General features: G+C 44.5%; 1 protein-coding gene across 10 annotated transcripts in view; it reads right to left on the bottom strand.

The window, feature by feature from the left end:
- ppip5k2 (diphosphoinositol pentakisphosphate kinase 2) overlaps positions 1-15,556 on the bottom strand; it is a 47,344-nt gene that overhangs the window by 9,097 nt on the left and 22,691 nt on the right. For 6 of the 10 annotated variants that reach the window (XM_035390767.1, XM_035390764.1, XM_035390762.1 and 3 more), the window contains exons 18-25: positions 14,434-14,575; positions 13,697-13,920; positions 13,041-13,168; positions 12,243-12,357; positions 11,505-11,612; positions 10,818-10,934; positions 8,091-8,255; positions 3,979-4,152 (exon numbers count right to left, since the gene is read on the bottom strand). In XM_035390767.1, the coding sequence (XP_035246658.1) occupies positions 3,979-4,152; positions 8,091-8,255; positions 10,818-10,934; positions 11,505-11,612; positions 12,243-12,357; positions 13,041-13,168; positions 13,697-13,920; positions 14,434-14,575 (1,173 nt within the window). Of the gene's footprint in view, positions 1-3,978; positions 4,153-4,314; positions 4,357-8,090; positions 8,256-10,817; positions 10,935-11,504; positions 11,613-12,242; positions 12,358-13,040; positions 13,169-13,696; positions 13,921-14,433; positions 14,576-15,556 lie in introns of all 10 variants that reach the window. The other 4 variants (XM_035390769.1, XM_035390768.1, XM_035390766.1 and 1 more) reach the window with 2 other exon arrangements.

Consider the following 15,556-nt stretch of genomic DNA (forward strand, 5'->3'; position numbering starts at 1 on the left):
AAGACGACGGACGAGACCAAAACAAGACTGACAAAAAATTTTTATTACAGAGACGATGGGGGTCCATGCAACATCCTCATGACCAAAAAAAAAAAAGGCAGTTCATTCCACGTATGAGATCCTTGCAATTAAGGAGGATGCATACCCAAGGACAAAAGAGAGAGAGAGAGAGAGAGGGGGGGATGCATATTCAAGGACAAATAGAGAAAGAGAGAGGAATGCGGGAGGAATGAGGAGACATGGCAACAGTTTGAGAGCATGAGTCAGGTCAACAATCACGTCTTGTGCGACTTTTACCAGAGATACACAACACCGCACCTGTCTCAGAGAGAGGAGGGAGAAACAAAAACAGAAACAGAATGTGTGTGTGTGCGCGCGCACAAACGTACACAATTTAAACTTTTATTTTAGAAGGGTAAGGGTAAGGTCACTGTTTCGTGCACGGATCCAACGGCATCACTGATTTTTTTATTTTTTAACCCCCCCCCCCCCCCACATGGCAGGATTTTGTTACAGGACAGGTAGGATACATAGCTGTTGACTAGTGGGTAAGCGATGGAGGCAGGACACTACAGCCCCACTTCCACACCTGCACACGCCACTCACCTGCTCCTCAGGTAAGGGCAACCTGTGATCCTCAAGCCTTGAGGCCTCAGTGTCAGATGGTCCACATTCCAGCCAACGTCTCCTTTGTTTAATTGAAGTCAATTTTATTTATTTTAATTTGTAGAGGAAGGGGGGGGAGTCAGGACAACCACTTATCTTTCATTGACAGAAGAGAACCTGGTTGGCCCCAGGCCCCTGGGGACCTGCAGTAGTTGCCCTTTCCTGTGGCGGTCGTAGTGCCTGGTGCACACTACAGGATAATTGGGCCCCATTTTGGGCCCCATTTTAGGCCCGATTCGCTCCTCGCGACAAACGCAGGGGCTTTTCCAAATTTGAGGCTGGCCTGAACCGATCTTCCTGTAGTGTGAGGTGTTCACAGACAGAATGTGAACCCTTCCTGATTAGCTTGGGGGTCGCCACCATTTCAAATCACGAATACCAAACAAGTTTGATATTCACGGCTCGAAAGCCTGTGGTGGGAGGGGGGGAACGGCGATGGAATCTCGAACCGAAACCCGCGGTAGCCAATGAGAGCAGAGCTGAAACCCGCAGTAGCCAATGAGAGCCGAGCTGACAGGGAAGCGGACTGCTTGTTCGGGCTCCAACGTCACATTGGAACGTGCGAGTTTCTGCAGAATCCCAGGTGCTGAGAGTCAGGACTTGTGACTGTGAGTGTAAATGTTATGTGTGCAATGCTCCTTCTTGGCCAAACCGCCTAGAAATATCAGTGAGATCTGTCATCTGTCACTGTGTATGGGGGTCTCCCACATCTTCGATATCGACGAGGATATCGGAAGTGCCCTATATAGTGTGCACCAGGCCTAAGCTGACACAAACTAGTGAATACTCAGCGGGCCTAACTACCAAAACTGTTGTCAGGAGGTGTTTTTAAACACCTCACAGTGCACAGGGAAATGCAGAGAAAAATGAAAATTCCAAAAATAATCACCTAGGTCTTCTACAAATCAAAACGTCAGGTTCAGTCTTAGGCAAAGACAGTAACGAGGCACCTAAATACAGTTTTTTTTTGTGGCCATCTTAATTTTTACAGTTAGGGCCAAGCTGCGTAACATGGCAACAGTGTAGATTCTAAAGACTTTGATGTGCAGGCATTCTCTTGTCAACTGACAGCTCTAGGACACCATAATCCCATGCCCGTTCAGCAGGAAGCCGTCGATAGAGTCATTTTAGTAACGTTGCCCTAATTCTTGCTGCATGTTGAATTCGGCTGGAATCAAATTGACAGCAGAGGGAAAATGAAGGGTCTTCTCAACAGTAACACATTATTTCACTCTCAGTATCTGGGGAATCTGCAATGATATACACTATTTAGAAATTCAGAAAAATGGAAAAATGACCTTGCATTCCATTTTTCAAAAAAAAAAAAAAAAAAAAAAAAAAGGTTGAAATACTTGAGTCTAACGACCATAACGGCTCATTCATACGGATGTCTGTATGCCTGCAAGTTGTGTAAAGGGGAACCTGAAGCACAACAATTGTAGCAAAATCCTGCGTTGCAAATTAGCAAAATCTGGGACCCGGGAGAAACAGTGTTTAGCAGAAGAGAGTGCAAGCCAGAGATGAACTCGAGTTTTGGAAGAGACAAAAAAGCTTGGCAACTGAAAGGACAAAGACACCCCTCCCACACCCCCAAAAACATAAATCCAAAATCTGAGCGCCAAGTCAGTCACTCCTGCGGTGCCATCGGCAGCCGCGATGTCGACCTTCTCGTTACTCCACGGAGAACTTGAGCGAGTCGCTAAGGACAGCTAATACTTGAGCTTCAGCAGATAAATGTAAAGAACCACCTTCATTTCCTGCTCTAAAAAAAAATGTTAAAATTTAACCAAAATGCCGCAAAAGAAATGTTGGCTGAACGCCAGGTGAGAGACACTGCACAGTGGTGATAGTCTAATGCTGTTCTGTAGGTTGATCCACCTGTAAATAGTTATTAAGTAAAACACTTCGTTTTACATCACACTGAAAAACCAAGGACATATCCAACTAATGCTAAACGTGCATAGTTTAACTGGTAAAGTACGTCCTGCCGATTGATTTGTTGTTGACAATTTCCTTCATGCACTATGTTTATTCAATGGACTCTTTAGGAACAGTTACTACTTGGTACTGTAAGAAATGATGACACTATTAGATTTCACGAACGGGAAATACAGGAAAGCTGTAGCAAACCATGACAAATACTGTATGATGCAACAGTAAGGGCAGGAAATAAATTTACAACGTACTGCCAAGCCTCAAGAGTAATCTTCAAAAAATTATGTGAAAACAAAATCAGGAATGTGTTCCAAATCTGAATCATATTTGTACGATTAAAAAGGCAGACCTGCTTCTCACACTGCTGCACGTGTTTGGAAAACAAGTCAAAACTATCATATTCATGATTATATCTAACCAAAATTACATCACGTTTGACACATAAAATGGCGGTATGTTACATTCAATGGTGGTATGTGATCATATGCTATAATATGGAAATACAATATGACCTCAGGAATAGGAAATGATCAGCTATCAGAGTAACAAAATGAGTAAAACTTAGTGAAGTTTAACTTTACTTTCAATTATGAACATTCCCAAAGATTGCATTTGTATAGCTGAGGTTCTCCTGTAATGGGCAACTAAACTCTCCTCAACGTATCCCATGATGCATCTCTACACACTCTTCCAACATAAGAGGAGCCAGTTCTGAGGAGCTTCAAGGAAGCAGAACAGTTATTGCTTTTAAGAGATCCTTTGAAAATCAACAAATCACCTTAAATAACCATTGTGAGTTATATAAAATAACAGAACGTGAAAACTGGTCCAAGTGAAATTCATATTCATCAATATTCATCTGTCATCTACTTTTGCTGTGTCCTTGGTGTAGTCACTCTAATTATGGTGTTAGACATTTCAAGCGATTAATGGTTTTACAATTATAAAATAAAGAATTTGGAAGTTATGCTCCAGAACAGCAAAAGTATGCACCACTGGTGTTTCCAAGACGACTCAACTTCATAATCCGTAACCTTCACAAATCAACAACCGTCAGCCATCCCGTTTGAACACTTAAAGGAAAAGACTAAGCGTCACTTTAAGTGTCGGAACCAAATGAATGAATAAGCTAATTAAAGGCCCTTCTGTGCTGGTCTTTCTAAGCATAAAACCCTTTCACACTGGTCCTTCAAACGGGATGGGAAAGGGGAAAAATGACTGAAAACAGTGCCTTTATATTGATCTGCCGATTAGGTGTCCTTGTTGACTGCCTCAATATTCACAATAATAACTTGGATTTGCAAAAAAAATAAAAATAAAAATAAATACGTGTTTTTTTCTTTTTTTCATATGAATAATGAATAAATTTGTAAAAACCTGTTGCCATGAGCCAAAAATACTGGAAGTGAAAGCCAGTGATTTGGGGGAGACGGGGGAGGAAGTTATTTGGTCCCCTGATCTGCGTCTTCGACGCCCAGTACCAACACCACAGGTGTAATGAATCCAGGTACCAATAGAGTCAGGGCTAGACACACTCAGGGGGCTTTCTTCCTGGAGGTGAGAAAGGGGGGGGGGCAAAAAAATCAAAAAATAAAGTAACAGCACAGTCATGCAACATAAAAAAAACAAAAAAAAAAAAACAGTCCAGCTACGTGTCCAATCAACATTCACAGCTACAGTACATCCTTGCTTTGGATAAATGCATCGTCATACTTTTGCCGATGAGGTCTTGCTATAGTCTGTCTGCACTGGCGACTAGGAGAAAAGCAGAACCAATGGACTCAATTATTGTTCACTGATGACACATTTGCGTCCATGAAGTAAGTATGCATAAATATCACACCTGGGTTTGTTTCGATGATGGTCAACATTTGCAGAAAACGGTTATGCAGGTCCCTAAAAGTTTTTTGAAAGAAACATGCTACTAACAAAAGCGTTCAATCATATGACAGAATTTTTTTAAAATTCTGCATACTGAAGATTTATTATTTTGTCAGTAATCAGAAGCTAATTTACAACTCTAAAGTATTTCAAATAAAGGATCTGTCCCAGGTCTGATAATTATACACAACCTACTCCTCAGGATTTATTTATCCTAACTTGTTTTCCTTTTCCTTCAATAGACAGAGCTGTTTCGACAACACAACTTGTATAACACAGGAAAATCCCAGTTGCCCGATCACGTATTCTTTTTGTAATGAAGCCCTGTCCAGCTGATTAAAGCCAAGGGGCAATCACACCAGCTATGTGCAACCAAAGGGCAATCACACCAGCTATGTGCAACCAAAGGGCAATCTCACCAGCTATGTGCAACCAAGGGGCAATCACACCAGCTATGTGTAAGTTTAGCGTAAGGTTTCAGGTATTTACAGAGTCTGAATTTACAAAATTACTAAAGCGGTTCACCACATTAAATACTAATAAAGTATGGCTTAGGTACTACGTAAGATTGACATCAATTTACAAGCCAGTGCACTTAAATGTTCCAAGCTATGGAAAACCAAATTCACTAAAGTCAAAAGAGAAATTTGAAAAAAAAAAAAAAAAATTTTATTTAACAAATCAAAGCTTTGAAATAAATTATGAGGTAAAGGTTCTGGATGTCATAAATGTCCAAGTGCCATGGTTAACAGACACTTCCTCTTTAAAGCTGCAGGCTAATCCAGCGCACGGAGACTGAGAAACATTTTGTCCCTTAATTTCCGTACACGGCAGCCATTAAGTGTATACTTTCAATCACACAGTCCCCACTGCGAGTTATAACTTCTACAGTTAGCCACTACACAGAGGTTAGCAAACTTGATGACTACTTTAGTTAGCTACAAACTACAGTATATACGCAAATAAAAGCATAGGCTAACATTTCAAAAGTATAATTTAAATCAACAACTTAATAACAAAAGAAATCAGTGACTGCTGATTGGCTACCCTTCAGTCCCAGAACCAACATGTAATGTTCAACCATAAAAGCAAGAGTGGATTTCAGATGCCACCTGCAGTAAACCCAACTAGTAACAGCAAAGAGAGCAGGAGGATGCTCAGAGGGAATTATGGGAGTGGTTTTTCTTGGCAAGGAAGTAAAAACGGGTGGGGGGGGGTTTGGAGGACCCAGCGCAATAGAGAGAGACCCACAGGAGCTCTCACAGAGACTGTGAAATAAAGAGATGGAAGGAGAGAGAAAGAGAGAAATCCAAATGTCTTTCATTTGAATAGTTCCATCCATCCATCCATCCCTCCCCCCCTCCCTGCTTTGTGCCCAATTTGAGGTGCCCAATGACCATGGCAGGGCCAGTGAAGGTGCTTGCAGGGTCCCCCGTCAGAAACAGGGACAGCACACGCACGTTGTGGGGGAGAGCCAGCTAACGGGCACAGCTGGCTTTGCACACGGCCCGCTAGAGCCACAGAGACGCCGAGCCAGTGCACTGTACAGCTCTACTGTGACATCACAGGCAACTCGAGTCAAGTGGCCAATCAAACGGAAGAGACGCTAACAAAGGATCTGCAGAGGATGGCTCTGGCGTTACCATGCCAACCTAAACCCTCTCTCTCTCCTGGGGAGGCACTCCTCAGAAACTCTTTGAGAAAGCGTCTTTGAGTTCTTGAAAAGCGCTATATAAAATAAATTTATTATTATTATTATTATTAGAAACTCCCAATCTCTTACTCGCCGGTTGGTTGAAACGGGATTTGGGAATGGCGGTGAGCAGTACAGATAAACTTACACACAGCTGGTGCAATCCAACCACAAGGTGACTTGCCAATACCGTACACTTCTGTATCTCAGTTAAGAAATCGCTTCTTTTTAAAGCAAACTTTACGAGTCATTTCATCTTCAAAATTTTGAAGTTTTTACTTTTTTTTCTTAATGGTGTGGCACAGCACAGTGGAGCTGGGTTTGAGCACTTGACCTCAGTCGATTTAGCTTTGGAAAGCTGACCTCAGCATATTTAGAGGATGATTAAATTGAAGCACTTTGAGGCACTTATCTGATTTCAAGCTTGTGAAATGACCTCAGCTAACCACCCTGGTACAAGACAGCCGTTAATAAGCGCAGCTTTTATCTGCAGACTTTCAGGGGGATTAAAGGTCAAACGAAAGACAGAAATGACACGATCAGACAGAAAGCATCTAGACAGCAATCTAGCTGGCTTGATAAACAGCAAAAAAACAACATCAAAAAAAACACTGAATTGATTTTACACTGCTGTATGCGCCCCACACAAAAAACCTGAACATGACATTAAAGACTCAACTTCCCTACGTACATTTCTGAAATATCTTTAAAATAGAGAATAAAATGAATTGGCATTGCATAAAAAGGAGTTTTTTTTTTTTTTGGTTACTTTCTTTTGCTCTGAGGATGAACTGGTCATATTCAATACAACTCTAACAATGCTTTTTCTTAAAAAGCGAAGTGAAGGTTCATGCAGTCTACTCTTACACCTCAGGGGATATTAAAAAAATAAATAAAACAATCTACTATGACATCTCAGGCATGCTGGGATGGTACAATGGGACTGCTTGTTTAGTGTATTACTGAGGTATGGAATGGAAACTAGCGGGAATAAGAGGGGCTGAAGTGAAGTGTTCAGGTAAGGCTTAGAACACGGACTTCAGAACGGACTTGCGAAATTTCCTGAAGGACAAAGGTATTATCATAACACATCCGCTATGGATTCCGGAATTATACATCATACAACCTGCATTACTAAAAGAACATGAAGACACAGCAATTTAACATTTTATTTAAAAACAGTAATAATAATGCTAATAAATAATAAACATGAAGAACAATACATGAAAAAAACATGGCTGTTTAGCATGTTGCATTCTGATAATCCTCCTATCCAAATTCAGGAAAAATAGGCCAAATCACATCATAAATCCTATGAGGATTGGTAAATTAAACTGAGTGTAGACAGTAAGTCTCAACTGTGCACTAATGTGTGCAGTTTTGGCACATTTAAAAGTACGGGTGGATTTCCAGCTCAGGTTAAGCACACATAAAAAATAAACAGTGTTTTTTTTTTTTCCCCTGTTTGAATTAGCACCAGTCTGTACGGAATGCCCTGTTAAATGTACTTAGCCTAGCATGAGAAACACGTTGCTGTGTATCCCCCCGTGCGTGGAATACTAATGTGACCAGGCTGATTAACTCACTGTTATTCGACACCAACAACACACTAGATGGCACTAAAACTAAGCACTCTGAATTCTTTGTGCCAGGAAGCTGATTCATTCTAACAGTTCTGCCATTTTAATAAATACTCTGCAGTTGCTGTAAACCTTACAACATTACAAACAGCTTCCTTAATCATTTTTCACCTTGAATATAAATGAAGATAATAACAAAATGAATACTCTGCAATTCCTGTAAACCTTACAACATTACAATCAGCTTTCCTAATCATTTTTCACCTTGAATATAAAGATAATAGCAGCATAAATATAAATATTGGTCTGCCTAGCTATTATGACGGAGCACTTACCTCCACAGAACCGATCTTTTTAGATCGAGGCAGAGGCGACTTCCTGTGGATGTAGATGGGGTCGGAAACCAGAGGCCTGAACATCATGAGGGCCCGGTCCGGCTCGTCCCGCTTCGCCGACTCCTCATCGCTGTCGTTCTGGGACTTTTTCTTTGAGCCTTCGTTCTGCGTGCGAGTGAGACAGTGTAACTCGTTCTGTGTGTGAGTGAGACAGTGTAACTCGTTCTGCGTGTGAGTGAGACAGTGTAACTCGTTCTGTGTGTGAGTGAGACAGTGTAACTCGTTCTGTGTGTGAGTGAGACAGTGTAACTTGTTCTGTGTGTGAGTGAGACAGTGTAACTCGTTCTGTGTGCGAGTGAGACAGTGTAACTCGTTCTGTGTGCGAGTGAGACAGTGTAACTCGTTCTGTGTGCGAGTGAGACAGTGTAACTCGTTCTGTGTGTGAGTGAGACAGTGTAACTCGTTCTGTGTGTGAGTGAGACAGTGTAACTCCTTCTGCGTGTGAGTGAGACAGCGTAACTCCTTCTGTGTGCGAGTGAGACAGTGTAACTCGTTCTGTGTGCGAGTGAGACAGTAACTCGTTCTGTTTGCGAGTGAGACAGTGTAACTCGTTCTGTGTGTGAGTGAGACAGTGAAACTCGTTCTGTGTGCGAGTGAGACAGTGTAACTCGTTCTGCGTGTGAGTGAGACAGTGTAACTCGTTCTGCGTGTGAGTGAGACAGTGTAACTCGTTCTGTGTGCGAGTGAGACAGTGTAACTCGTTCTGTGTGCGAGTGAGACAGTAACTCGTTCTGTGTGCGAGTGAGACAGTGTAACTCGTTCTGCGTGCGAGTGAGACAGTGTAACTCGTTCTGTGTGCGAGTGAGACAGTGTAACTCGTTCTGCGTGCGAGTGAGACAGTGTAACTCGTTCTGTGTGTGAGTGAGACAGTGTAACTCGTTCTGTGTGTGAGTGAGACAGTGTAACTCGTTCTGTGTGCGAGTGAGACAGTGTAACTCGTTCTGTGTGTGAGTGAGACAGGGTAACTCGTTCTGTGTGTGTGTGAGACAGTGTAACTCGTTCTGTGTGCGAGTGAGACAGTGTAACTCATTCTGTGTGTGAGTGAGACAGTGTAACTCGTTCTGTGTTTGAGTGAGACAGCGTAACTCGTTCTGTGTGCGAGTGAGACAGTGTAACTCGTTCTGTGTGCGAGTGAGACAGTGTAACTCGTTCTGTGTGTGAGTGAGACAGTGTAACTCGTTCTGTGTTTGAGTGAGACAGCGTAACTCGTTCTGTGTGCGAGTGAGACAGTGTAACTCGTTCTGTGTGCGAGTGAGACAGTGTAACTCGTTCTGTGTGCGAGTGAGACAGTGTAACTCGTTCTGTGTGCGAGTGAGACAGTGTAACTCGTTCTGTGTGTGAGTGAGACAGTGTAACTCGTTCTGCGTGCGAGTGAGACAGTGTAACTCCTTCTGTGTGCGAGTGAGACAGTGTAACTCGTTCTGTGTGCGAGTGAGACAGTGTAACTCGTTCTGTGTGCGAGTGAGACAGTGTAACTCGTTCTGTGTGTGAGTGAGACAGTGTAACTCGTTCTGTGTGTGAGTGAGACAGTGTAACTCCTTCTGCGTGTGAGTGAGACAGCGTAACTCCTTCTGTGTGCGAGTGAGACAGTGTAACTCGTTCTGTGTGCGAGTGAGACAGTAACTCGTTCTGTTTGCGAGTGAGACAGTGTAACTCGTTCTGTGTGTGAGTGAGACAGTGAAACTCGTTCTGTGTGCGAGTGAGACAGTGTAACTCGTTCTGCGTGTGAGTGAGACAGTGTAACTCGTTCTGCGTGTGAGTGAGACAGTGTAACTCGTTCTGTGTGCGAGTGAGACAGTGTAACTCGTTCTGTGTGCGAGTGAGACAGTAACTCGTTCTGTGTGCGAGTGAGACAGTGTAACTCGTTCTGCGTGCGAGTGAGACAGTGTAACTCGTTCTGTGTGCGAGTGAGACAGTGTAACTCGTTCTGTGTGTGAGTGAGACAGTGTAACTCGTTCTGCGTGCGAGTGAGACAGTGTAACTCGTTCTGTGTGTGAGTGAGACAGTGTAACTCGTTCTGCGTGCGAGTGAGACAGTGTAACTCGTTCTGTGTGCGAGTGAGACAGTGTAACTCGTTCTGTGTGTGAGTGAGACAGTGTAACTCGTTCTGTGTGTGAGTGAGACAGTGTAACTCGTTCTGCGTGCGAGTGAGACAGTGTAACTCGTTCTGCGTGCGAGTGAGACTGTCTAACTGTTGATGTTGCGTTATACTGTCCTCTATTATACTACACATACTACATTGTGGGCAGATACCAATTGGTCAAAAACCATTAATGAATATACTACATTTGGCAGACAGTACAGACAGGATTATTACCGTTAGCCGCAGAATTAAGGCTGAAGGCAGGCCACTGGCCTGAGAATGCCTGCAGGGGGCACTGGAGATGCCAATGTTTTGCAATGGGCCCATACAACACTTTAAAATTTCCATTCTGGAACCACGGTTCCAGATAGTTGATACCATGGGTAACTGTCAAAACTGGGGTCTATTTCACCTAAATCTGACTCAGGATTTTAAAGGCTCAATCACTCATTGCGAAGTCAACAGAAAAATGCATGGGCATTTATGTGGTGATTCTCCACTTTCATTATCTGAAATCCAGGCTTTATTCGTGAAGAGGAAACGTATGTAAAGGGGAGGATGTGCGGCGGGCGCGGGACCCTCACCTCGCGGGACGCGGGCCGGTAGCCGAACCCAGAGGGCAGGTTCCGGTCGTCCTCGCACCCTTTGGCCCCGGGGCTGAAGTGCAGCTCCACGTGGAAGCGCTCCTCCGACGAGGGGTCCTCGGGGGGGGGGGGGGGGGGACATGGCGGAGGTTAGCGCACACGAGGAACGAGAAACACGTCTTTAAGGCTTTACCGGTTGTTTTTTTGTTTTTTAAAGCACTGAATGGGTTTGGCACCTTCTGACATCCTTGCCTCCCTCCTTGTCCCCCTCCCACCGCCCTCGCCTCCTCGAATTCCACCTCTAGTCGCTTAGGTCCTCTGAGCAGATGCTATTCTGTATTCCACAGGCTAGGTTAAAACTAATCGTGTCTCTGCTGGCACTGTCCCGAGGCTGTGGACCAGTCTATCAACCCCTCTGTACCGGGTCTGCCCCACTATCAACACCTAAATCTCCCCCTGAAACCCAGCACTAACCCCCTGGCTTCTGAGTGTTACATGAGGTCCGTTGTCTTTTAGTGGGCTGCTTACTGTGCTTTATCAGCAGTACTGTGCCCCACCCTTCATGTCCACATTTATATTCATTTATTTATTTAGTTATCAAAGTTGTACAGTCAAATGTCGATTGTTTTTAAACGCACTTTATAAATAAAGTTGACAAGAAGAAGCAGGCACGTAGCGGGGCGGTACCTTATTCGGGTCCTCGTACAGCATGATGACGATCTGGGTCATGTAGTTCAGCTCGCTGACCACCTTCAGATAGTCCATAGCCCTCTTCCACTGGTCATCCTTGGTCTCCTGGGGGCAGATTTGTAGTTCATAGTGAGTCGGCATCCGGGGTCACGCTACTGTCATTCCTCATTACTGGGAAGTGTGTTTGGAGTCAGTAGATAAATGTAATGAATACAATAAAGACTAAACAAAGAGCCACTTTATAGTCAACAATGTTTGTGTTCTGTAAGCAGCGGATCTGAATGTGATCATCTTTCATTTGAAAAGAAGACACAGTGATGCCTATAATTAGGACTTAAGACGTCATGAAATCAAAACAGCCATAAAATACCAGCAAGCTGACTAAACTGCTTTTCCAATATGAAATTCCACAGCGTTCTGTACAGTGTAAACCATCAGTCCGCTTTCATTTGCAAATTTATTTTTAGGGTAATATATTAGAACTATCATTAACAAATACAGCTGCAGGCAGCAATTAATTCATGTATTGTGCTGATTTTAGATGCCAACACTTAAATAAATAAATACATTTCGTAAATATATTTCAATAATTACCTTCCTGTTATATTCACAGGCAAATTTAACCCTTAACTCTCCCCTGCCATAGTCCCAAGTGATTTGGGAAATAAAAAGATGATTAAAAAATAATAATAATAATAATTACTGTCGTAAAAAAACGCTACGCGGGACGCTTACATCACACAGGGACCCGTAGCGTAGGATGGAGAGCAGGGAGTGGACGTGACTCTCGCTGGTGAAGTACAGCCTGGTCCGCACGTGTCTCTCCGGTGACATGACGCCGCTGGAATACCTGGAGGAGACCGACGGAAACGCAGCAGAGATTAGAACAGGAATTCAGGAATTTCTGGAAATCGGGAATTTCAGGAATTCAGTTCAGGAATATGCGACTCGCAACAGTGAGTAACAAAATTCTGCCAAAACAAATTACGCTATTGTGGAAGAATCTCACAAATATACAGTACACCTTCAATAATAATAAAATAATAGATTTTATTTATATAGCGATTTTTCCTGAACCCAAAGACACTTTACAAACATACAAAATTAAAAGATAACACAAAACAGAAAGCAGAAGTACAGCAATAAGACGACACAGCAGTAGAACATGGTGAAGGAAGACAGGGAGAGATGCAAGATGGGAGGGAGTGAGAGACAGGCGTGGGTGTGTGGGAGTGTGGGAGGGGAGGGTGGCCAGGGAGATATGAGGGAGATTTTAATGATAAACAGTTTGGAATAGATGGGTTTTGAGACAGGAGGTGAGACAGGGGGAGTGAGTCTGAGTTTCGGACAGATGGGAAAAGTGAGTTCCAGAGTCTGGGCGCAGAAACACTAACCTTCAGAAAAACTAACCTAAATGAGGTGTCACTAATATTATGCTATATATATATAATAACACAATAGTTTATATTTAAATAAAATATTTTTAAAAATAAAGCATTCTGGCATTTTTAAGGAGACCACAGAGGTCCTTACACGGGGTGAAGCTTGTTCACGGTGTCGTCGTCCTGCGTCCTCTGCAGGTCCGAGCGGATCTTCCGGATCAGCGGTGTACAGTAGCCCTTGGCGATGTCCAGCTTCTCCGGCTGGGAGATGCCATACTCCTGCGGGCATCGGGGGGGGGGGGGGGGGGAAGCCAATCACAACACAGCTCTGCCTACGGTAATACTGGGCCTGCTGTAATGCTGTGTTTACAGTAATGCTGTGTCTACAGTAATGCTGTGCCTACGGTAACACTGGGCCTACAGTAATGCTGTGTCTACTGTAATGCTGGGCCTACTGTAATACTGTGTCTACATCTAAAATACTTGAATAAACAATACAAAATAAGAAATTATTTTTGCCCGCAACTCCCTCGCTTTTACTTGACAAATTTAAGTATCTTCTAATGACTTATTTTTTGCACCATGCTCAAAGGGACTGTTTTTCCCCGTTTAAAGAGGTGGGCGGGGCCAGCCAGGTAGCTGACCTCTGTTTGTCCCCCTCTTTAAACAGAGGGGGAGGGGACAGCCAGGTAGCTGACCTCTGTTTGTCCCCCTCTTTAAACAGAGGGGGAGGGGACAGCCAGGTAGCTGACCTCTGTTTGTCCCCCCTGTTTAAACAGGCGGGCGGGGCCGGCCAGGTAAGCGCACCTGCGGGATGACGATGTCTGCCAGCGCTTTGGACAGCCGGTAGATCTCCATGGTGTGGTCCAGCTTCAGCGAGCCGTTGTGCTGCACGTCGTACTTGATGCAGTCGTAGATGTCGGGGATCTTGCTGATGTTGTAGCGCCCGTTCTTCATCTTGAAGTCCTTCTCCAGCTTGGACCAGCGCCGAAGCATCAGCTCCAGCGTCTCGCTGTGGTACAGCTGGATATCTGGGGGGGGGGGGGGGGGGGGGGTGAGGGGGGCAGTTACACACTGTTCGACTGGCTAGTTATGTGCTTCCAAACTTCACCTGTCCTGACTAACATTATTTTGTGAGCAAGCCTTTTACATCTTAAAAGGCCGAAGAAATGGGTGAGCATCCATTCGGCCTTAATGGCAGATCCAGGAATAACAATGACAACAATAAAATGCAACGGCCTCCCCCCCCCCCCCCCGTTTCGACACGATAAATTCCTGAATTGAGCCACATTTCAAACACTCACTCACGCACACACTCGCTCGCTCCTTCACTCACTCACACACGCACGCACGCACGCACGCACGCACGCACGCACGCACGCACGCACGCACGCACGCACGCACGCACGCACGCACGCACGCACGCACACACGCACACACGCACACACGCACACACGCACACACGCACACACACCAGCGTGCAGGGAGAAGCTGTGGTTTATGTACGCGTTATCCGTAGGCCACCGGCCTCATGGCCTCTTTACCCGCGGACTTGGGGTCCTCCATCCTCTGGCGGATCTGCTGGGTCAGGTTCTGGATCAGGGAGTACACCTTGTCGCACGTCTTCACCGGGTTCTTGATCATCTGCATGGACTTCACCAGCGACGTGCTGGTGGTGGGAGCGAGCTGTGTGCGGGAAACAGAGGCCGGTGAACACACCAATAATCCATCTCGCATTTTACAGACGGGGGGCCATTTCACTGCCGGGCCCGGTCCCCGAAGCCGTTTCAGGACAGAAGCTCCACATCCCTGACTTATTACTGTCATCACGTACGGGGGACAATACGTTAAAACCACTGATGGATCTAAACAAATAAACAAACGACGTGCTATATATAGCCGCTACAGGTAAGACCGGGCCAGCCACAGCAGCCAGTTTTTACCTGCAGGGTTTCAATCATTTTGGCCCAGATACGGGAGCCACAGATGGTCAGGCTGCGATCTGTCAGGTGAGCCACCTGTCAGGTGATCTACCTGCGGGGTAACGTTCCTCCCTTAGGGGGACTACAAACAAACATGGACTCAGCGTCTGACGCAAATCGTATTTACTTATTCAAGGAGTTTTTAGTGATGTTGGAAAGGACGAATATACATTTTTTCAGGATTTATTTTTGGGGCAACGGACAGGGCTACTTTGAGGTATGAGGTGACTTTGTGAAGTCAAAATATATATTCAAGCAACTTTTATTACTACAAAGGTGCACACATTACCAAGGACCCATAACGTTGGTAGTGGAATTAATGTACAAACCAGTCGGCTATCCAGTTTGTCAGCTGTTATCAGCACACTGTGATCGCAAATAAGGGGAAAACATGATTGTGAATTAGCAAAACACAGTGTGTTTTGCTTGCAGTAAGGCTGCCTAACCCTGTTCCTGGAAATCTACAAATTTTTATCTCCAACCATAACAAAGCACACCTCATTCAAGAGCTAGAGCAGGGCTGTCCAACCCTGTTCCTAGAAATGTTTGTTCCTGTAGGTGCACTCTAACCCTAAGATAGCACACTTCATTCAACATCTAGAGCAGAGCTGACCAACCCTGTTCCTGGAGATCAACCATCCAGTAGGTTTTCATTCCAACCCTAGCAAAGCACACCTCACTCAAA

Source organism: Anguilla anguilla, chromosome 14 (assembly GCF_013347855.1).
Source record: "Anguilla anguilla isolate fAngAng1 chromosome 14, fAngAng1.pri, whole genome shotgun sequence".
NCBI classification, from domain to species: Eukaryota; Metazoa; Chordata; class Actinopteri; order Anguilliformes; family Anguillidae; genus Anguilla; species Anguilla anguilla.